Source organism: Anomalospiza imberbis, chromosome 20 (genome assembly GCF_031753505.1).
Source record: "Anomalospiza imberbis isolate Cuckoo-Finch-1a 21T00152 chromosome 20, ASM3175350v1, whole genome shotgun sequence".
NCBI classification, from domain to species: Eukaryota; Metazoa; Chordata; class Aves; order Passeriformes; family Viduidae; genus Anomalospiza; species Anomalospiza imberbis.
The window spans coordinates 4,085,862-4,107,315 of NC_089700.1; the positions used below are offsets into that span (position 1 = coordinate 4,085,862).

Here is a 21,454-nt window from a genome sequence, read left to right on the forward strand (position 1 = left end):
ATTCTGAGCTGCCTGGGATCCAGGATCCAGCAGGTAGGCTGGTGGGGTCAGGGGGAGTCTTTGCCATATTGATTAGGGAAGAAAGGGAGTGAGATGCTTTAGAGGGGGGGAAAGGTGCTGAGTGTGCTGGTACTGAGGCAAGGGAGAGCTGACCTCATGCAGAATTTGGGTACTTGCCTTTATTAAAGGCTTGGACCCTCCAGATGCCAGTAATGCCCAAAGGATGATGTCCAGTTTTCCACTGTAGCCAGAAATAAAATAGTGTTTCATAGGGCATTTTCTTCCCAAGAGAAGACATGCGGTGGAATTTCTCCCCGCTGACTCTGAGAAAATTTGGATATTGTTGTTCCCACTGGGAGATTATCTGGGTAGGTGAACTCTGCCCTCCAGGTCAGGCTGGGACCCTCTGAAGCCTCTGATCTGCGGCCCTAGGGGAGCTTTTTAAGAGGTGCAATAGAAGTTTTATATTAAGGAGTAATATCAGGGTCCTTTGTAAGGTCAGAAGGGCTGGGGTGAGAGGCTGGGATGCTGAAGGACATGTTTTCCTGAGTTGCAAAGGCATCCCAAGCATCCGCTGAGTAGCCCACATTTTTTCCCTCACAGATTTGCAGCCCTCATCCCTTGCAGGTCGGAGCAGGGATCTGTGGGGCAGGAGTATTTCGGGAGGATATGTAGGTTTCTCAGGAGTCAGCTGGCTCTCCAGCAGATCCTGCTCTTGGTGACCTGGCGTGGGTTCGTGATCCCGGTGTGCTCGGTTGGAGGCTGCCATCTAGTGCCCTGAGCCACAGGGCCGGGATGCGCGCTGGAATTCTGGGGAGATTTCCTCTGCCTTTGCCCAAACTTGGCGCCTTCCCTCGCTCTGGCGCTTCCTGCGATCCTCCAGCTTCGCTCCAGCCCCTGAGCCCTCCTGTCCTCCGCAGGGTGCCCCGGAAAGCGTCATCGAGCGCTGCACCCACGTCCGCGTGGGCACTGCCAAGGTGCCGCTGACCGCCCCGGTGCGGGACAAGATCCTGGGCAGGATCCGGGACTGGGGCATGGGCATCGACACCCTGCGCTGCCTGGCCCTGGCCACCCACGACTCGCCTGTCCGCAGGGAGAGCATGCAGCTGCACGACTCCTCCGCCTTCGTGCGCTACGAGGTACGGCGCCGCAGCTTTGGCCAGCAGCTGAATGCCTCGTTCCAGGGTTTCCACACACGCTCCCAGCTGTCCCAGCAGTATTTGCCCTCTGGGTTCTCTGTGGGCAGTGCAATGGCTCATCTCCTCTGCAAATCTCAGGGGCTGATCTGAAGGATAACAAGCCCCATCTCACTGAGCACGTTTTCCTGTAGAGTGACTGCTGAGAGGGCCTTGGAGACCGTGTTGAGGGATGGGGAGGAGGGGAGCAAAGAAAAAGCGTGCGAGGAGGAGCAGAGGGGATGGGAGCATCCCATTGGATTGGGGCTGTAGAGTGCATCCATGGGGCAGTTGGTGGGAAATCTCTTGGAAGATTCTTCCCAGGGGAAAGCCCTGTGAAGCCCAGGGTCGTTACAGCAGCAGGGGGGAAGTGGATGCATCCCAAGGGGTTAATGTGGGTCTGGGGTGTGTTCCTCCTGCCCAGAACAACCTGACCTTTGTGGGCTGTGTGGGGATGCTGGACCCTCCCCGCAAAGAGGTCACCTCCTCCATCGAGATGTGCCGCAAGGCCGGCATCCGCGTCATCATGATCACCGGTGACAACAAGGGCACGGCAGTGGCCATCTGCCGCCGGATCAGCATCTTCTCCGAGACCGAGGACGTGTCTGGCAAGGCCTACACGGGCCGGGAGTTCGATGAGCTGCCCCCTGAGGCGCAGCGCCAGGCGTGCCGGGAGGCCCGCTGCTTCGCCCGCGTGGAGCCGGCGCACAAGTCCCGCATCGTCGAGTACCTCCAGTCCTTCAATGAGATCACGGCCATGGTGAGCCCTCGGGGACACCCTGCCACCCCCTGTCCCCTCCTCCCCACCCTGCTGAATCCCTCGCACACCTAACCACGGCTTTGTGCAGACAGGTGATGGCGTCAATGACGCTCCGGCCCTGAAGAAGGCAGAGATTGGCATCGCCATGGGGTCGGGCACGGCCGTTGCCAAGTCAGCTGCTGAGATGGTGCTCTCCGACGACAACTTCTCCACCATCGTGTCGGCCGTGGAGGAGGGCAGAGCCATCTACAGCAACATGAAGCAGTTCATCCGCTATCTCATCTCCTCCAACGTCGGGGAGGTCGTTTGGTGAGAGCCTCCCACACTGGGCACCATGCTGCAGTGCAGGGACACATCCCCTGGGACAGGTGACCTGCAGTCAGCAGCATGTAGTGCCCAAACTGGTAATCCCAGGTGCCACGTTTCATTCCCCAAGGGCAGGGAGATTTTTTTTTTTTTTTTGTAGTTTTACAATCCTGCCATCCTGCAGGACCTGTTCTGTCAAAGTATTGCCCATTTAAGCTCATGCAAGTGCCTGATCTGGGTGCAGATATTTGTGCACAGGCTGCTGTCACCCAGTCACAGCTATCCCTGCCCATGCCCATTCCTCCCAGTCCTCAGCAACATCAGCACAACCTTGGGATCACTTGAGCATCCTTTGCCCTTGCATTTCAGCATGGGTGTTTGTGCTGGGAATGGGAACCTTTGTGGCCTGGGGACATCAATAGTTGGGTTGCAACTGCAAAGCACATTTTAATAGCAACAGAAACAAATGTTAGCTGCAAAATTCAGTGCTAGGCTTCAGGTTCCTTATCAGAGGCTGTGGGTTTGTCTGCAGGACTTGGGGTGGATATGCAGTTCGGGGCTTTGGATCAAGATGCTCTCTCCCCCTTGCACGACACAGAACCTTGGCTGCCCAGAGCTGGTCTAATTTCATATCTCTTGTTTTTTTCCCTGCAGTATCTTCCTGACAGCCATCCTGGGCTTGCCCGAGGCCCTCATCCCTGTGCAGCTGCTGTGGGTGAACCTGGTGACAGACGGGCTGCCGGCCACCGCGCTGGGCTTCAACCCCCCCGACCTGGACATCATGGACAAGCAGCCCCGCAACCCCAAGGAGCCCCTCATCAGTGGCTGGCTCTTCTTCCGCTACCTGGCCGTTGGAGGTGAGTGCTGCCGGGGTGGGTGGGCACTCTTAGGGTGTGCCTGGGGTGTCCTGGGCGAGGTCCCTCTCTGGGTGCTGGGGTAAGGGTGTCTCTCTTGGCCACAGTGTACGTGGGCCTGGCCACAGTGGGCGCAGCGACCTGGTGGTTCCTGTACGACGCCGAGGGACCGCAGGTCTCCTTCCATCAGCTGGTGAGTCAGGAGGGGTACAGGCTGACAGCTGGAGCAGATGGGTGAGGCTGTGCATTCACGTGTTGGGGTCTTTCATCCATCTTTCCTCTGTGTTGGCTGTAGCATTCTCAGATTCCTAGTGGAGAAGACAGGAATTTAAAACAGAAGCAAATTCTCTCCCTCAGGCTGTTTCCAGCCTTGCTTCTGGCAGCCACCAGCATGGTAGTGAAAGTTTCAGATTCAGAAAGATTCAGAGAAGCTGAAAGTAGCTTCTGTGCTTCATCCCCTATTGGAAGGGAACTGTTCTCACGTTACATTACTGTAGCTAATGTGAAAACTGCAGGGTAGGGGGAAGGCAGGTGCTATCACATCCCAATGGCATGTGCAATGCAAGATGGATTTCTGATGGAGACACGTGTGTGCTCAAACTCCTTCCTAACTGCACCTGAGAGCCTCAAAGCCACTGTCCAGCCATACCTAAGGCCCAACCCCAAGAGAAGCTGGGTCACTCTAGGCAGTTTATTGGTTGCTCTGAACTGTGGGATATTTAACAGCAACCCAGTTCATCCCGTGCCCCACAACCAGTCGACTCTTCCTCCTCTCTCCTGCCTTTCCTGCTGCTCTGCCATGTATTTACCAGCAGTTTCCTGTGCTGACAGAGGAACTTCATGAGGTGCACTGAGGACAACCCCATCTTTGAAGGAATTGACTGTGAGATCTTCGAGTCACGATACCCAACGACGATGGCTCTGTCTGTGCTGGTGACAATCGAAATGTGCAATGCTCTGAACAGGTGTGCTGGCCACAGGGCTGCTCTCTTTGCTCTGTGCATGACTGATTTTGTCTCTTTGAGTGTCTGTGGGTGGGCTGAGGGCTTTGCTTTGGCTCAGCAGAGCCGTTCAGAGCATCCTCACAGGGGACCACTGGGTTTTCCATAGAGAAGCTCCTCCAAGCCAGTGTGCTGTGGCTGAGAGCAGTGAAGGAAGAACTGGATCTGCATTCATTAGTGATTTGGTCATTAATGATCAGCCCCAATCCATGCATTGCTGGTTGTATCCACATCCACATCCAGTTTGCAGCAAAGCCTGAAGATGAACAGCCTGGAAAAGGAAGGATATAGCATATGGCCTTGCATGTTAGAGGGAAATGAAATTTCCAGCATGGGCAGATGCGGGGAGGTTTCTGGGGCTAATGTTGTCCCCTCACTTTCACAGTGTCTCTGAGAATCAGTCGCTGCTGCGGATGCCACCGTGGCTCAACATCTGGCTGCTGGGGGCCATCATCATGTCCATGGCTCTGCACTTCCTCATCCTCTATGTCAAGCCCATGCCTGTGAGTGCCCTCTGTCACCTCCCTGTGCCTTCTCTGGACAAGGACATCCTTGGAGCAATCTTTGGGTTGGGAAACTTCTGGAATGGCTGTTCCCAGAAAGTGCCCTCAGGGCCAGGTCCCATGGCTCATCCCAGCATGGAAAATAGGAGTCATTCTGCCCCATGAGCCAGGAGTACAAAGCTCTCCCTATGGGCAATGCAAAGGCTCTAGATATCTCCAGAAGGTGGTTCAGTCCTTTAGGAGTTGTCACCTTTGCAAGGTTGGGGATGCCTTGGTTGATGCCCAAATGTGCTTAAGATAAAGTATGTTCCTGTAGCCAGGATGTTGCATTGTCCCTTGTCACCTGCTAAGCACCTGTGAGCACATAAACACAAAGTCCTACCTTGTGTCTCACTTTCCCCATCTGCAGCCGAGGTGAAGACCATAATTTTTTACTCATGTTGGCCAACACCCACCTTGGATCATGACAGACCTTGAAGAAATCCTCCTGTTTGGGCTGTTTGGATCCTCCCTCTTTATACGAGGGATGACCCTCTCTCAACCATTGCCATACAACAGTGTGATCCTTAAAACAACAAAGTATCCCACCTGCTTCCCTAGTGACATGTCCATTCCTTTCCACCCTGCAGCTCATCTTCCAGGTGACCCCCCTGAGCTGGCCACAGTGGGTGGTTGTGATGAAGATCTCCCTGCCTGTGATCCTGCTGGATGAAGGACTCAAGTACCTTTCCCGCAACCACCTGGATGGTGAGCATGGTCTGCACCCCCTGGGTTAGTGGGATCCCCCACTTTGCTTGGGGTTCCTGGTGGCTTTGTGGACCCCTCGCTCTCCTCCTCTGCTCTTGTGATGTCTGCACCTGCATGTGCACCCACCTTTGCTGTGCAAAGGGGCTTCTCCTGCTCCCTTCCTTCCTGGTGCCACGCCTGGCAGAGCAGCTGGTGATTACATCTGCTTGAAATGCTCCCTTTGGAGCTGGAGCATTAGATAAATCTGCCACAGGTTATTAATTCAACTCCTCTCGAGCCTCCAGGAACTGGATCCCTTTGCTTATGAAGCAAAACAAATCAAACACTGATTTGTAATAGGAACCCTTACTTTTTTCCTCTCAGATTTCCACCCCTCTCTGTCCATCCTTATTTTGTGTTGGCAGCCACTATGCTAAGATCAATTGAGATCTGAACACCTTAAAAACTGGTTTTAATGGGGCTGCCCTTGGCCAGCCTCTCTCAGGATGCAGCCCTTGGCACGAGCAGAGGAGGAGCAGCTCCTGTGACACTGGAGCAGCAGTTCCTGTGTGCTCCTGGGCTCCATGCTGTAAATCACAGCATGCCTTTGGGCAGCCCTCCAAAGAGATGATATCATCTTTTCTTTCATTTCTTGCAAAAGATATTGCTGTGGGGGGTATCTCAGCACTGAGTTAAGCCCACGGGTTTTCCCAGCAGTGGCTGCAGGCCCAGGGCTGCCGAGCAGTGTTGTGGCTGCCACAGGGGTGGCCCCTCTCCAGAAAACAGGATTTATTCATTTTTTGGGGTGAGCTTGCCCTGACAGTGATATCATGGAGAAGAAAGGCAGGAAAGGCACTGTCCTTGCTCAGAGAAGCTCTGTGGGCAAATGAACAATCTGAGTGTGAGGACTGGATTTTTTTCCACACCATCAACTTGCCTTTCCGGGCTGAAGGCAGGTCTGGCCAGCCTGTCCAGGAGGGCTCTGGGGCACTGTAACAGCTGTGTTTGGTTTTCATGGAGCAGAGCTTTGCAAGTACCTGGAAATATGGGCTGGGAAAGTATTGCAGGCAGGAAATGATCACAAACAGATCTCCCTCCCCATCAGTGTGTCCTGGTGTGCAGGTGGTGCTCATGTCAGCCTTTCTTCCTGTGTTGAGCTGATGCAGAAACTCAGCAATTGCTCAGAGAAACAGAGGTGCAGGGCTCCTGTTTTTACAAACCAGATAGAAGTTGTTTCTAGCCTGTTTTTATTGAATTGTTTCATCTCTCGTCAGACACCCAGGTCTGTTTTATCCCACAATTACGAGCCTGTAGCAACAATTCTACAGCGCGGCACCGGGCTGGGGTGTAGGGGAGCTGGTTAATGTTGCATCCCATGCATGCCCTTGGGCTTCACTTCACCATCTGTGGTCTGGGGCTGAGTCTATCTTTCTCCCACACTTTGTATTTCTCTATAAAATCCCAGCACTGTTGGAGGAAGCACTTTTCTTTGGCTCTGCTTGCACAGCTCCAAGCACAGCGAGGTTTCTGGTAGGCACACGATCCTCTCAAGTGCCATCACAGCAGCACAGCAGCTCAGTTTTCTCCTCCCATGGCACACTCCCAATGTTTCAGGTCCTCTGAGCTTCCCTCATCCCCACAGTCATGATGCTGCTGATGCTCACGGGTTGCTCTGTCTCATGGATCCAGGGTTTCCCATGCAGCTCTTCCATCTCGGCTGTGTGGCAAAATCACCACGCTTAAATAATCAGACTTGAAAGAAGTAATTGAAACTCTTCATCTTCCTGATTCCTCTGGCTTTTGAAAAGCAAAGGAAAAAACCTCCAAAAGCCACTTTTATGTGTGGTCTTGTGATTTTTTTACCAGGCATTCTCAGGACAGTAAGACCCAAGTGGAGCGGGGAGCACCAGTTGAATACCTGCAAGACTCCAGAGCAAGGGTTGGCTTCCTTACATGTCTCATCCCTGAATGCTGTACCCCTGTGCTTCCTGCAGTCTTGCCTGTGTGTGGTGGGGACCTGCTTGGAATGTGTCTGGGTGAACATGGCTTAGATATAGAACAGAGATACAATAATAGAGACAAGAGACTCTACCCAGACGGGATCTCCTTTCCCACAGTGGTCTCTGTGTTTTGCTTCAAAATAAGGCCTAACAAGCCTGTGAAGTAGCTGTTTGATGGCAGTTTTGGCCAGGGGCCAGGCTAGCAGTTGGTCTCTGCAAGATAGTGCTTGGTGATGGTCTCCAGCATGGGACCTTCCAAGGGATGGCCAAGGGTGTTCAGCTGAGGAATGCAAATGTATAGGTGCGAGTTCTGCTGATTCAGGAATTGCATGGAAAAGTTTCTCCTTTGATGAGATTTAGATAAGTTGTGTTTCCATTACGCTGGATTCTCCTTGTCCTTGAAGTGGCAGAAAGCTGAGACTCTTCAGTTCTCACTGTGGTCTCAGTGCTTTACATTCCTCTCCCCATCACTCTGCTCACTTCCAGCCTTTCATCTCACATCCTTTGCATATCTGGCTGTCTTCATTCCTCTCTGGCCCCTCTGAGGTTTCTGCTGTCTCAGTTTTGGGAGGTGATGTGAATGTGAGAGCAAGAGAATGTGCAGGGCTGAGGTTGGCTTCGTGTGAGCTGCAGATGTTCTGGTCAGAAAAGTGGAGATGTTCTCAGGGGTCTGTCTCATGCTGGCAGGCTCACAAGGGCTCACCACCCTCAGGTATCTCTTGCTGTAATATTTTTAATATTTTCCATGCTCTATGCATTCAAGTGTTTGTTCTCTCAGAATCCTGTGGCATGCAGGAGGAAGGTTTCCAGGCATCTGTGCCAAGGCCTTGCAGAAGTCTCTTTGTCTCTTTTCTAAGTGGTTCTCAAGAAGTATCAAATAGGGGGAGGACTCTGAGATAACCCCAGTTCTCACATTCCTCTGTGCACCCTCAGCCCACTGCCGAGGCCACCCTGCTCCCCTCCTGCACTGTCCCTGCACCTCCTCATATCCACCATCTCAAAGCAAACCCCTCACAGGTGTTGGAGTTGCTGCTGTGCTTGTTCTCAGCTCGTTCAGCAGCAGGTCCTGTCTGGGTGCTGAGCATCACCATTTCTCACCTGTGCTGTGGTAAAAGCAGGGGCAAGATCACAAGGCAGGTGTTTTCTGCAACACAACTACATGCCTGCCCTGACAGCAGCAGGGCCACTGAAAATCAGGAGTTTGGATGCACAGGAATTGACTTGGTGTCTTTTGTGGCAAATTAGCATTTAGGCAGCTGTTTGTCCTTGTGCCCAGTGAGGACGGCAGCCCCCGGGGTCATTTTGCAGGAGGTGCAAGATGGTGGCCACCCCACCCTGTTCCTGTTCCCTCTCCCATGGGCAGCACAGTGCCCTGCAGGCTCCTGCCACTGCAGCTGATGTCCATGTGAGGTTGCTCCCTGGGGTGAGCATCTCCAGCACCCAGGGAAGCTTTGGTCCCTTCTCTGCAAAGCTGGCATCAGCTTTAGCCTTCAGCACGCTCCCAGAGGAGAGTGGCTGGCAAAGGTGGCAGTGCAGTGACAAGTGCATCACACTCCCTGCCAGGGGCAGATGGAGCTCTCCATCTGAGACAGCCCAAAATTTGCAGGGACCAAAATCTCCATGTCCCATCAGAAAAAACCCTCCAGCATATAGCAAAAAGGAGCTGTTCACCCTCATTTTCCCCCATGCACCTGCACCTGGGTACAAGGGAACCTCCTGAAAGTCCCCCAGGAGCACAGGAGCTGCTGCAGCTGCCCGTGTTCCCTGCAGAGGAGGCAGGCATCCCTCTCCCTGGCACGGCAGAGCGGGGAGCGAGCGCCTGCGGCCGTGGCCTGCCCTTGTAGGGTAATCTGTGCGTGGAGCTACCTTGGCTGGGTGCTGGCAGAGGAATGTGTCCCCGTGGGCCAAGTATTCCCTTGAGCTGTGGGATGCTGTGCAGGAGAGCGGTGCTGCACCTTCCAGTGCTGGAATATCCACACGGGATTTTACAGCTCTGCTGCCTTGCTTTTTGTTTTTATTTCCTCCTCTCTCCTGTTTTTCATACGTGTCCGTGTGTTGTGCTTTAGAAATGGAAGAGCAGAGGGAAGCTGCCAGTGTTGCTGCCCTGGTATTGCAAAAGGATGGGAGGACAATTTCCCTTTTGGTTTTCTCCTGGTGGCCCGGGGTCTTGGCTGAAACTCAGGGTGCCCTGGTGTGATGGGTGTGCAGTTTTCAGAACTACAAGGACTGCAGCCTTTCCCTTGGTGAAGGAGGTGAGCTGGGAAGGCAGTGGGAGCCTGCATCCCTCCAGCAGCACCTTTTACAGGAGCCTGTTAAGGAAAGTCAAAAGCAATAAGGAAAAACCTCCCCAAAAGCCTCAGCTGTCTGCGGGAGAGCAGACCTTGGAGGAGGTCACATTGTTCACTTGCTGAGCTCACATTGTTCACTTGCTGGTTTGCAAGTGCTGAAGGGCTGTGACACCCCGGTGTGAGGCAGCATCCAGAGGGACTGTGACCATCCCATCATCCCTGCAAACAGGTCCTACATCCCTCCTGCTCCTCTCACCAGTGTGAGGGAGGGTCAGACAGACACTGACATGCAGGGACCTGCATATGTGGAAGCTGGACCCTTGGCTGGTTGCAGGGCTCTTGGAAACACCTGACTCTCTCCATGCCAGGACTGTGTTACTTTAGAGACCTGAGAGCAACTTTTTGAAGAGCATCCACTGTGGTTAAAGACTTCAGCCATGTCCCCTTCCTGTCCCTGCCTGCCACGTGCCATGGCATCCTCCTCCCTGTTTGCACAGCCATGGGGTGATGTGTTTAGGGGAAGTGCCATGGTTGGCAAATTACCACTGGTGTGTCACCTGGTGGGGACTGTTCAGCTGCTGGAGGAGAGGGAAGAGAGGCTGCTGCAGTGGGGAGGAGATTAATTTTGATTATTGCAATGATATTTAGTACAGTGCAGTTGCCAGCATCCCTGCCTTACACCAAAGCCTGCAGTGTCATCCAGAGGGATGCTGCCATCACAGCAAACCATTTTATCCCAGGACACAAGGGCTGGGCTCTGCAGCCAACACTGGAAAAAAACTTTGGCAGAAGTTGCAAAAAAGCCTTTTCCCTCTGTCTTGCCTGTTATTTATTAATTCCCCTGAAAGCTGTCGGCACCAGGGCTGGCAGCAGGCACGGAGCCTTGCGGGTAACCCCGGGCAGGACCCTTATTTATCAAGAGCACAGAACAGCAGTCCCCAGTGAGCTGTGTTTCGTGATGTGTGCAGTGATGAAAGATAGAGAAATACAGTCAAAAGATTCACGAGAAGGGATTTTTCTAACTCTCCTTAGCAAGTGCTGCTTCTGGGTGGGTTTTTTTAAGGAAAAAGATGTGTTCTGGATAAACCAAGCTACCCCAGGCTGGAGGGCAGCTGCTGCCTCAGGGATCAGGGACACTCCTGTCAACTGCTTGAAAATTTGGGATCTAGTTGCTGTAAGTCAAATTCTGGCAGGGATTTTGAGGCTGCTCACATGGAGTTCAAGCTGGATGCCATCACTTTCCTACAGGCCATGTGTTGCCTGTTACCTTCCCTGTCCAACCCTGTGCATCTGGAGGGAGGGAGAAGGTAGGAGGGCAGCCCTGGGACAGTGGCTGTGATGAGTAGGTTGGTCCTTGCTCATTGTTTTGAAGGTATCTATGGGTACATGGGTAGTGTGTGTAAGTGGTGTCAGCCCATGGAGCAGGATCCGTGTCTCTGGCTGCAGCAGGGCTGGGGCTCTGGGGTGGGTGGGAGGATGCAGTGAGCTTCCTCCTCTCTGAGCCACTGCTTTTCCCTGCATCATGCCTCATTAGGAGCAATAAGGAGGGATCCTGCCTACTCACCTTCCCTCATGGCTCCACCTCAGGTTGGATATTAAGAAAATGGTTTTTTACAGAAAGAGTGATAAAGTTCTGGAATGGCTGCCCAGGGAGGTGGTGGAGTCACCATCCCTGGGTGTGTTTAACAAAGCCTGGATGTGGCACTGGGTGCCAGGGTTTAGTTGAGCTGTTGGGGCTGGGTTGGACTTGATGATCTTGAAGGTCTCTTCCAATCCAGTCATTCTGTGAATTCTGTGAACTCATCCCTTTTCCTAACTCTTGCAGAGACCTTCCTTATTCAGGGACCAGCATCCTCCTCCTCCTCCTCACACAGCCTGAGCTGCCACAGCTGCAGTCAGGCCCAGCTCTGAGCAGACAGGATCCCAGGTTCCTTCTGGGATCGACCCAGGAGCAACTACTCTTGGTAACAAAAACATGGAGCTGGTTTGCTTTTGAACCCTCACCAATACTTTTATGTCTCTTTTTTGCCCTTCGTTTCAGGAGAGGAGGACAAGAAATGAACGACGCGAGGGCGACTCTGAACTAGAGGATCCCTAACTTGTAACTCGGACTGAAGTCTTGCATGCGTGACCATCGCTAAAGCCAGCAGGACATGCATGTGTCCGACTATCAGACAAATGCGGGTGAATCGTCGAAAAGAAAAAAATACTGATTTTCGTTTTGTTCTGTAGCTTTCTTTTTCCTGTACATATGAGTGCAATTACTGGACAGCCGGCGTAGAGTTTGGGGATGGAGCTGTGTGGATCTGAATCATTGTAACGTGCTTCCTTGGGATTTGTTCTTGCCAAATTTGAGACCCTCTTTCCAATTTTCACCCTGACTGAGTGAGCACGGGCAAGGTGGCCTTCATGAGAGATTAAGGCAGGAAGTTGGGATTTGAGGCCATATCCCCCAGTGGGATGGGATGCACAAGGCAGCTTCAGGGGCTGGGGAGGGCTTGGCAGTGAGTGAGGGCAGGGAGAGAGGAGAGGAGGCTGTGTGTTGGGGTTGTTGAGCCTTGATGATGTCCATAGTGTTGCTGCTGCTGTGCTCTGCTCCAGTGGCTGCAGCAGCTGGGCATAGCTTCAGAGTGTGTCCAACATTGGTGTGGATCTCATGGACATGTGTTTATACATCGAGGTCAGGTGCATGTGGTGGAAGGCCAAGTTCTCCCTATTTATCACTCTGTCCTGTTTGATCCCTGCATTATGGAAAGCCCAGCACCTTCTCAGGCTCATCCAGCACCAAAGCACGATGAAGTCTTGTCTGTTCTCCATCGGGCATCTTGCTAGATCCCATCTGCACTATATAAGACAGTCCTTCTCCTTGTAGGGGCAGCCATGTGAAGAAAACCAAGGGGATGCCCACCTTGCATTCCTCATGTCCACCACTCCTTCCTGGTCACACTTTCTTTTCTCAGTGAATTTTTAATTAATTCCCTAGGAGTAGTAGAGCTTAAGTGTTTAGGAGCACATCCATGACTTGATGTGCTCTGCTTTGGAGAACATCACTGACTTGCACAGGGCATCCCTGCCAAGGGATCACGATGGGAATGAATGTATGCTTGTACATAACATGGTTTTTCTCTGTGAGTGGTGTTTGTTGTGGCATCCCTTTTTGTAAGGCACCAACTTTATCTTGCCCTCCGGGGATTTTTTCCACAGCAGGAGTGAGACAGTCTTCACTGAGGATTTGTAGACCAGGAGTGGATTTTGGGATCCATTAAATTTATCTTTCTCCATTGAGCTGCATCAGCTGAGAAGTTGATAGTGGTTGGTTTCTTCTCCATCTGTCCAAATTCTCCCTCCTGTTTTCCTCACGGTCCCCTAGGATCCATCCTGATGATATTTAGTTAGCCAGAGCTTGTATCTTTCCTTTCTCTTACATTCCAGCAACAGCACTAGAGCCAGGGTCTGAGATAGCATTTGCTCCTTTGCTGTTGGGTTTTCTCTTCTACTTTTTGCCTCTTAAAAGTGTTTTTCTGTATCATCTGGGCAAGAACATCTTTCCTTCCGCACAGTAGGTGCCAAATATCATCCCTCCTTTCTTTTCTCCATCACCAGCATTGAAGATGAGCAGAGCCCCCAGACCAATGGGAATGTACAGAATTGTTATACTACTGAGCTGATTTATTGTACAGAAAACCTTGCATGAAATGTTGTTACTGTATTTAATATATAATGTATTCAAGGAATTTTAATATGGAGCTCTTTAAAAAGATCTTTATAGATACTCTGTGGTTAGAAGATTGTTGCTGATTTTTTTAAATCTTACTATACTTTGTCTTGAAGAAGTTTTATTTTTCAAATGTGTCCTGTCTAAATGATTTAATCAGTTGATCCCATGGGATAACCAATTCCTCTTCAAAGATTTTCACCATGGATGAGACCCACCCTGGTGTAGAGGACCACGACACAACCCAGGTACTGTATAAGCCTTCAAAAAAGGCTTCAGTAAGACTAATGCTGTAGACATGTGATTTGCCCTTCCTCAAAAGGGAGGATTTAATCTTATTTTAGTTCAGGTCACAGAACTAAAGAATTGTTTAAGTTCGGAAAGACATCCAAGATGATTGAGTCCATCTCCATTGCTCTGTGCAGAAAAATAACCAGTGGGAATTTAGTCCAGTTCCAGCTCAGTGTCATCAGAGGAAGGAGCTTCTCTCTTCTCTGTTTCTCTGAAGCTAACAACAAGTTTGGGAGAAGCTGGGCTGGATTCAGAGGCTGGACTAGATTCAGAGCATCCCAGCCCTGTTCAGAGGGTCCAGCAGGGCCTGCAGCTGCCCAATGGCATTTCCCTGGTCCCTTGTGCCTACAGGAACCTGCTTGGTCCATCCACCACCTGAGTTACACCGATTTCCCTGGACTTCATGTCTGGTGGAGGATTATGAATTTAACCCAAATGTGTATGGTATGCAGAAGTTTGTTGTGTAAAAGCCCAGGCAGTGTCAGTCTGTTCATGCAATCATTGAGTCACACTTTGTGAGTTACCAAAGCCTGAGCCATCGTGGGGAAGAAACCAGAGCTTTGTCCCAGCTTGTTCTTTCCAGCAGCAGCAAATTGCATTTTATTTCTATTGTGAGCCTTCAGATCCATCTAGAAAATAGCCCAGGTAATGTGCACTAGAGCTGCCTGGAGCAGGTGGCCCCCTTGCTAGGAGGGACCATTTTGACACGTCCCCATTTCCCCTTCTGAATAGCTGACCACGTCTCTTGTCTCTCCCCCCATCCTTTAATTATTTGGAGTACAGGTTTCACTCCATACTTTTGATTACAGAGGCTTATGCTTCAAACATCTTAATGAAGTAGAAAAATATCCATAGATGTAAGTATTTTTTCTTTTATTCTTCAGTGAAAGGTCAGGATAAATCACAGAGTAGTTATTTATTGCACATGTGCCAGCAGCAGCATGCTGGGAGCTTTTACAGGCTGGAACATGTTCTTATGTAAACTTGGAGATCCCAGAGCCAAGACCATCACTTTGGGATATGCTCTTGTGTCTTACCAAGGCATCTGACTGTGCAATACAAGGGAGATGGACACTGGGTGACTGTTTTGCCCTAAAGCTTTTTTTGAAAAGCAGCTTGGGGGAAAACCTCTGGGATCCTTGCTTTTCTTGGCAACAGAGGTTAGAAATTATTTCCTTTTTAGTTTTATTTTGATGGTGCTGCCTGGCATATTCTAAGTCTATAAATAAAACTCAGGTCTTTCCAGCAAGACCTTTAGCATTGGTGGGCTGCTGTGACAGATCCTCCACAAGATGCAGGGCTGGATGGCAGCATGGGATTGTGATTATCCATGAGCACTTTATATTCCTTCCTCAGGGGCCAAGCACCATGCTGGGGTACAGCCAAGGTGGGAGGGAAAGGTCCTGTGTTCCTGGGGCAAACACCAGGGGGATCGGCTGTGGAAAGTCTTTTGTACTGTCTTGGGGTGTTGTGTCATTGCTGGATGAGCTCTTCCCCCTGTGGGGTGTGATCCCATGGGGATCCCACGTTGGAAAAGGAAAAAGAGCAAAGTGCTGCATCCTGCATTTTATTTGTGTCGTGTGGCCCAGGTCTGGATGAGGTTTGTGTTTGTGTGTTTGGGGTTTTGGCACTGTGAACATTCTGTGTGTGTGTGTTTCTGGTGATGCTCTGCTCAGCCAAGGCTGGATGGCACCACCAGGCACTGGGGAGGGCAGGAGGAGGGACAGGCTCTGTGGAGGGGCTGGGGGAATTCGTTCCTGTAGGAGCATCAGATCTGGGATTGAGTTGGAGTTTCTGCTCATGGTGTGGATGGCAGAAGGAGGAGCAAGAGGAAAACTCAGCATTAATTTTTGTCCTTCTTTTGTACATCAGGTTGATAATACTGCTTCCCAGTCACGGTCCTGCTCCACCAAAACTCATCAAATAATGATTTGAGCTGTGCAGGGGCCCTGGCTGGGAGATGTTCATGATGTTCAGTGACCCTGGCATTACATCACTTCTGAAACTCAAACACACCCAAGTTCCCACTACCAACTCCTAAGACTTACTGTGATGTTTGGACCATACCTGGCATGGCCATCACTTTGTACAAATGATGCCAGAGATTCAGTCCCATCTGGGCTCTTTTCCCTCCCACTTCTGCAGTGGCATTTTCTGTCAGGTGAGACAGCCTGGGAGTACCAGCCAGGGACAGGGCTTTACCCCATGCAGATCTTGTGTGGCACAGTTGGGGTTAGGATTTGCAGGGCTGCAGTGAGGAGACAGGGTAAACTGTGCTCCTTGGACCTGTTCTTGTGGTGCCATTCAGCTTTTGGTGTGAGTGGGGCATTAAATGAGCCAAAATCTATGTGTGCCTGGAGTGATGGGCACTTGGGACCAAGAGGAGGGCAACCACTGAACTGCCAGCAGGTGCCCTCAGTGGCTTCAGTCTGGGAATGTGCTGATTTTTTTATATGAGATGCCTGAACAGCCAAATGTAGAAATCTCTGAGATTGTGCTTCATAGTAAAAGGTAAATTGTTTTATCTTGGGGGGGTGGGAGGGTGTTATCTGAGGGATAGAACCGAAAGAAATGAGGTTTCCTATTTTATTATATGAGAGATATTTTTCCACTAAATTACTGCTTCCTAAACCATGTCCTTTGTCTGACTGTAAATAGCCAGGTGTGCTGGGAAGACGTGGGAAGGCTCCTTGTGGTCACATCCATACAATCCACTCTGTTCACACAATATTGGGCTGATTTGTTTTATACTTAGAAAATTACAGAAATAAAAGCAATTTTACTGGATGACTGGAGGTTTTTTTTTTGTCTATTTCATTATTGTTGTTTTACCTTTTTTTTTTTTTTTTTTTTTTGCTTTTCTTGTCCCGTTTGTGGCTGATTTGGGGGACATTTGGGAGCCCATGGAGCCATACGGGAGTGCCTGAGGGCATTCTTCAGCCGTAAAAGGAGTTGTGCTCACCAGATCAGGATTTCTTGTGGGTTTTCAGAGGAGCCAAACTAGAAATGGAGCTGAGCTTGTGCCTGGCATGGGATGACAAAGGCAAAATGAGCAGAGTGGCATAATATGACTGTTGGGAATTTTTACATTCACTCTTGGGGGACAAGAATACAAATAACAGTGCTAATTTTGACTGTATCCAGAATAGTCATCACCTTATCTCCCCCAGCTAGGAGGGGAGGTTTAAATAAGCCCTGCAATAACTTCTACAAGAAATAATTGTGAAATAAATAATTAAATAACTTGGCCTCCTCTGGAGGAATGGCACAGGGCTTAGGGCCATGCATTTCCATCTCTGCATCACCCGGAGCTCTGCCCATGGTGATGTTTGAAGCAGAAAATCCTGATCCAGCTGCAGGTCCTGTTTTGGAGCAAATCTGTGTTCATGGTAACATCTACCCTTGGTGCTTTTTCGCTGGGATATGGCCCCGCGTGTTCCTTCCCAATGCTGTGAGCAGGACAAAGGTGGAGCACAAGGTAAGCCAAAAGCTTTGTAACCCACAGGGGGTTACAAAGAGGGACATGGGATACCCTGGCACATGTTGTTTTTGGGGGAGGGCCATGGCTTGGCCTCCACTTTGCAGGTGCAGACTGATGTCAGAGCAAGAGGAGCACCACTGCCATGGTGCTCCATCACTGGAGGTGACCCTCAAGCCAGTCCCCCATACCAGAAATGCTGTCTCAGGACACAGTGCTGAAGGCAAAAACACCCCAAATTCCCCACCTGATGTTGTGGCAGTCCCTGAACTCCTGGGTACCATCACCTGGGACTGTGCTTGTCTTTTGAAGGCATGATTCAGAAAACAGGTGTTACCCTACCAAAAAAAACCCCAGGCGTCCCTGTATCCCATGGCACAGGTCCAGCCTCCACACTGGATGTGCATCCACATTTCTGGAGGTCACAATGTCCACAGGGCCACTGACACCTTTTGGTACCCCCAGAACCTCGGGTTCATGTTTGCTTTGGCATCAGCTAAACTGAAGTATTTCCAGGGAGATGTGTTGTCACAGCAGCTGGGGATGGAAATGCCACTTCTGAGGGGTGAGTACCACCAAAAACATCTTGTGCCGGGGCGTTGCAGCACGGGACAAGTACAGAGCCGAGCCAGCCCTGCTGGGAAGGAGTAAAGAGAGGTCAAGGACAAGTTAAAATTGGAAAGAAAACTGAACATGCTGTTTTGTAGGACCTTGCTTGCTCTCATCTGCCAATTTTTTTCCACCCTCCTCTTCCCATTGCCAGTGGTGCAGTGTAAGCACCTCCTGCAAGTGGTGAGGGCAAGCCAAAATTACTGGGAAAAGCCGCCAGCTCTCAGGGACTCTTCTTGGCAACCTCGACCACAGCAGGTCCCCTCTGCACCCACCATCATATTTTAAATCTTGCCTCTGTGTTACTCCTCCCCATCCATGGATCTGCAGCGTGCTGCCCATTTTTGTGCTGAAATTCAGAGCTTTGTGCTAGACGCTGCCAAGCATGAGTCTGAGTTGTATAATGAGCTTCATCTATTCTTTTTCTTTTTTCTTTCCCCCCTATCAATGTCTGAGAGCCTGGAAATGCCTGGTAGCTTTTATACCTTCCACAGTGGTGCTTCCCTGGCTGTGGGTGGGCTTGAGGCCCATGCAGAGGTTGTCAGAACCCTCTTTGTGCTCCAGCAGTTCCTGTCCCAGCTCAAAGCAAGGATACACTTGCATTTCCAAATGTCTCCCTTAAAAATATCAGATTTTTCATTTTTCTCTCAGCCCCAAGCACAGGCTGAGTGTGTTTCATGGGCAGGGGGAAGGAGTTCCTTTCACGGCCATGGACGGACTCCTGTGCTAACCCTGCACAACACTGCCATGGATACCCTTGCAGGGTCACCAGCCCTCAATGCCCTTGGCATCTGGCCCAGCTGGAGCTGGAGATGCTGGATGAGGCCAAAGCCTGGTGCTGGGGACCTGTCAATGCCAGCTGATCCAGGAGAGAGTTTGGGAAATCTGGCCCCAGGTCTTTGCAATCTCAGGCACTAACACAGGGGCTTTAGAGCCTCATTTGCTCTTTCTGCTTCCATTTTCCCCTCCCGTGGGCAGTGGAGCTAGATCAGCTCATTTTTCTTATCTCAACTTGGTTTTAGAGTCATAGAATCACAGAATGGTGTGGGTTGGAAGGGGCCTTAAAAATCATCTTGTTCAAACCCCCTCCCATGGTCAGGGACACCTTCCACTAGACCAGGTTGCTCAAGGTCTCATCCAACCTGGCCTCAAACACTTCCAGTTCTACTCTCTGTGTCCCTGTGTTGTCCCACTTGGTCCTTTGTTTTCATGCTGCTCAGGTCCAGTCCAGTTCAGCCCTTTCTGTGCCCTGGGCAAACCCATCCTCAGTGCCCAGGACCTGCTGCAGATGAACTCAAGCTGCCACTCCTCCTCCAGCATCCCCTGCTCCTCGTTACTCCAGGCAGAGCACCCCCAGCACCTCCTGCCTGCTCTGCTTGGAAGCAGCCAAGAGGTACAAAAGTTATTCAGAGGAGATGGCTGTGAGTGTACTGACAGCACCACGCCAGTTGGTGTCTGTGGTAACCTAAGATAAAACCATCCCCAAGGTCCCAGCTATGTGTGGGAATTGGTGCAGAGGGTCATGGGACACTCCCCAGGCTGCACCTTACACAGCAGCCTGATAAAAACCTCTTCCTCTTAATTCTATCTTTATTTTTCATTTTGGTGTTAGAGTAATGCATTTGTTATCACAGTAAACACATCCCAACCTGGCCTCAGGACAGCCCAGTGCCTGCACCACAGCTGGAAGCATCACAGCTCCATGATCTCAGCATCTCTGGCCAGTGGCTGCCCTGTCTGGGCAGGTCAGACAACAACTGAACAGCCCAAGCAGGGCACTGTCCCTCGATAACCACCTGGCAGAGGCAGGAAGATGAGTTGGCACCATCTTGGCACCATTTTAGGGCCACACAGGTGAGCAATCCCTGTGCAAACATACTAAATTCCCTGTGATAAAGTAATTTAAGGAGTGGCAATCCCAGGGATGGCGTGGATGTGGGAGAGGTGTGAGCCCACAAGTGCTTAGGCTGTGGTTTTTTCAAACATTTGGATGCTGTGGGCAAGTGGGTGCCCATGCTGGGTGCTGGTATCAGCCCAGGAAAAGATTCAGGCTCTGCTGGTGCTCCAGGCTGGGGTTTTCTGCTCTCCACATCACTCCAGATGAGTTCTGGCCCCACTCTCTAGCTGCAACATGGTTCCAAGAGATTATAAAATGGCAGATGCCTATTATCTCCCAATGGAAAGTATTTTAGCTAAATCCATGCTATAACCATTTTATTGACTCCAAGTACCAGAGAGGAGGTTAGAAGTGACTCTTTTACAAGTCATTTTGCTGTTAAATTTAGCTGTCCTATTTTCATTATCCCCATGGCCTTGGCAAGGGTGAGCAGCCTTCCCTAAAAGGCCTCGTTTCATACAGTAAGTTATTTGCTTCTCTCCTGACAGATATCTAAGCTTATAAGGTTTGTCTGCTCCACTCAATAGCAGTATCAGCCTTCAATCTGTATGATTAACATCAGCATTTTGTATTTGCTTTTGGCTCCTTGTCTGACAGCTTTCCATGTTGCTGAGGACCAGGGCATTGGGTTTGCATCACGTCACTTGCAACGTGGGGTCATCTGATTTTGATTCCCAGGCTTCATGGTACACCCAAAAGATTTGGATAAATGATTCAGTTGCTTTTCCCCTAGTTTTCCTTATTGCCCAGCAAAGATAATTGATTTTTCCCACTTGTTTCACAGTTGTCAGGTCTGTAATGTATTGAGTCGAAAGCAAAATATGACAGTGAGCAGTCGTAAAGTGAACTTGAGAAACGGTGATGCTGAAAGAAATATTCCTGAAAGGAAAGATTTATCCCAGCAGGTTAAGATTTTCCATACTTTCAAAGCTTATTCCTCTTGCAGAGAGGGCCTTCATGCCAGGCTCAGTGGCTGCAGAGAGCCAGTGTCTCCTTTGAGGCCAAGGGAGGCAGCAGATGAACTGAGGCTCATGGAGCCTATCCCTGCCTGGAGTAATGAAGCAGCTGGGCGCTGGGATTTCTGGGGAAAACATCCTTTCTTTCCCCCAGAAACACAAAGCCAGTGCCCCCTCCTCAGCCTCAGTGCTCCCCAGCACAGAGCGTGCCCTGGAGCTGCCCAGTGGGATGCACTGAGGGCACAGGGTCCTCCGTCCACAGCCTCTGTGCTTTCCCCAGCAATGAGCCAGCCCCCTTCAAAGCTTCCCACTGCAGCTGTTGGCCCCCAAATTTCAGTCTGGCACTTTCAAATCCAGTCCCTTTCTCAGTGATATTTGTTTAAAATGGTGTCTGCACCACCCTGCAGAGCATCACTTGCAGTGACCCCGGCTCGCCTGGCCCTGCTCACGTCCAGGCCATTCAGGAAATGCTGGAAATGCTTCCAAATGCACCCAGCCCAGCCCAGCGCAAGTGCTGGGAAGGAGCCAAGCCCCAGCTGTCTGGCCTCACCATGGGAGGGGGCCAAGCTGGGCACCCTTCTGCTCCATGGGTCAGCTCCAAATTGCTGAGCTGGGTTTCTGGTGCTCTCCCTTCTCTTTCCCAGCCCTTTTTCTGGGGCAGCTTTTTGGAGACAGAGTAGGACATGGGCTCAGGACACACAGCCTGCGGTGGCTGTTGTGGTAGGAAAGATGATACTCCAATCCTAATTCCTAAAATTTCTTCCAGGACCCCCACAATCTCTTCCATCCCACTGCTGCCCCCAGGAATGACTCGTGGTCTCTGCTCATCCCAAGCCCTGCCTGCAGCCTCTCTGTCCCCAGGGAAGGCTCCTGCAGGGCGAGGGACCATCGCTCA

The 21,454-nt window shown here is 50.9% G+C and overlaps 1 protein-coding gene across 2 annotated transcripts in view; it reads left to right on the forward strand.

Annotated features, from left to right (window-relative positions):
* ATP2A3 (ATPase sarcoplasmic/endoplasmic reticulum Ca2+ transporting 3) overlaps window positions 1–16,406 on the forward strand; it is a 54,733-nt gene extending 38,327 nt beyond the window's left edge. Inside the window, exons 13-22 of one of the 2 annotated variants that reach the window (XM_068210213.1) lie at window positions 921–1,139; window positions 1,600–1,935; window positions 2,024–2,244; window positions 2,896–3,098; window positions 3,203–3,288; window positions 3,927–4,060; window positions 4,482–4,599; window positions 5,229–5,346; window positions 7,192–7,264; window positions 11,655–16,406. In XM_068210213.1, the coding sequence (XP_068066314.1) occupies window positions 921–1,139; window positions 1,600–1,935; window positions 2,024–2,244; window positions 2,896–3,098; window positions 3,203–3,288; window positions 3,927–4,060; window positions 4,482–4,599; window positions 5,229–5,346; window positions 7,192–7,264; window positions 11,655–11,700 (1,554 nt within the window). In that variant the 3' untranslated portion in view covers window positions 11,701–16,406. The remainder of the gene's footprint in view (window positions 1–920; window positions 1,140–1,599; window positions 1,936–2,023; window positions 2,245–2,895; window positions 3,099–3,202; window positions 3,289–3,926; window positions 4,061–4,481; window positions 4,600–5,228; window positions 5,347–7,191; window positions 7,265–11,654) is intronic. The other variant, XM_068210215.1, reaches the window with a different exon arrangement.
* The last annotated feature ends 5,048 nt before the right edge of the window (window positions 16,407–21,454 follow it).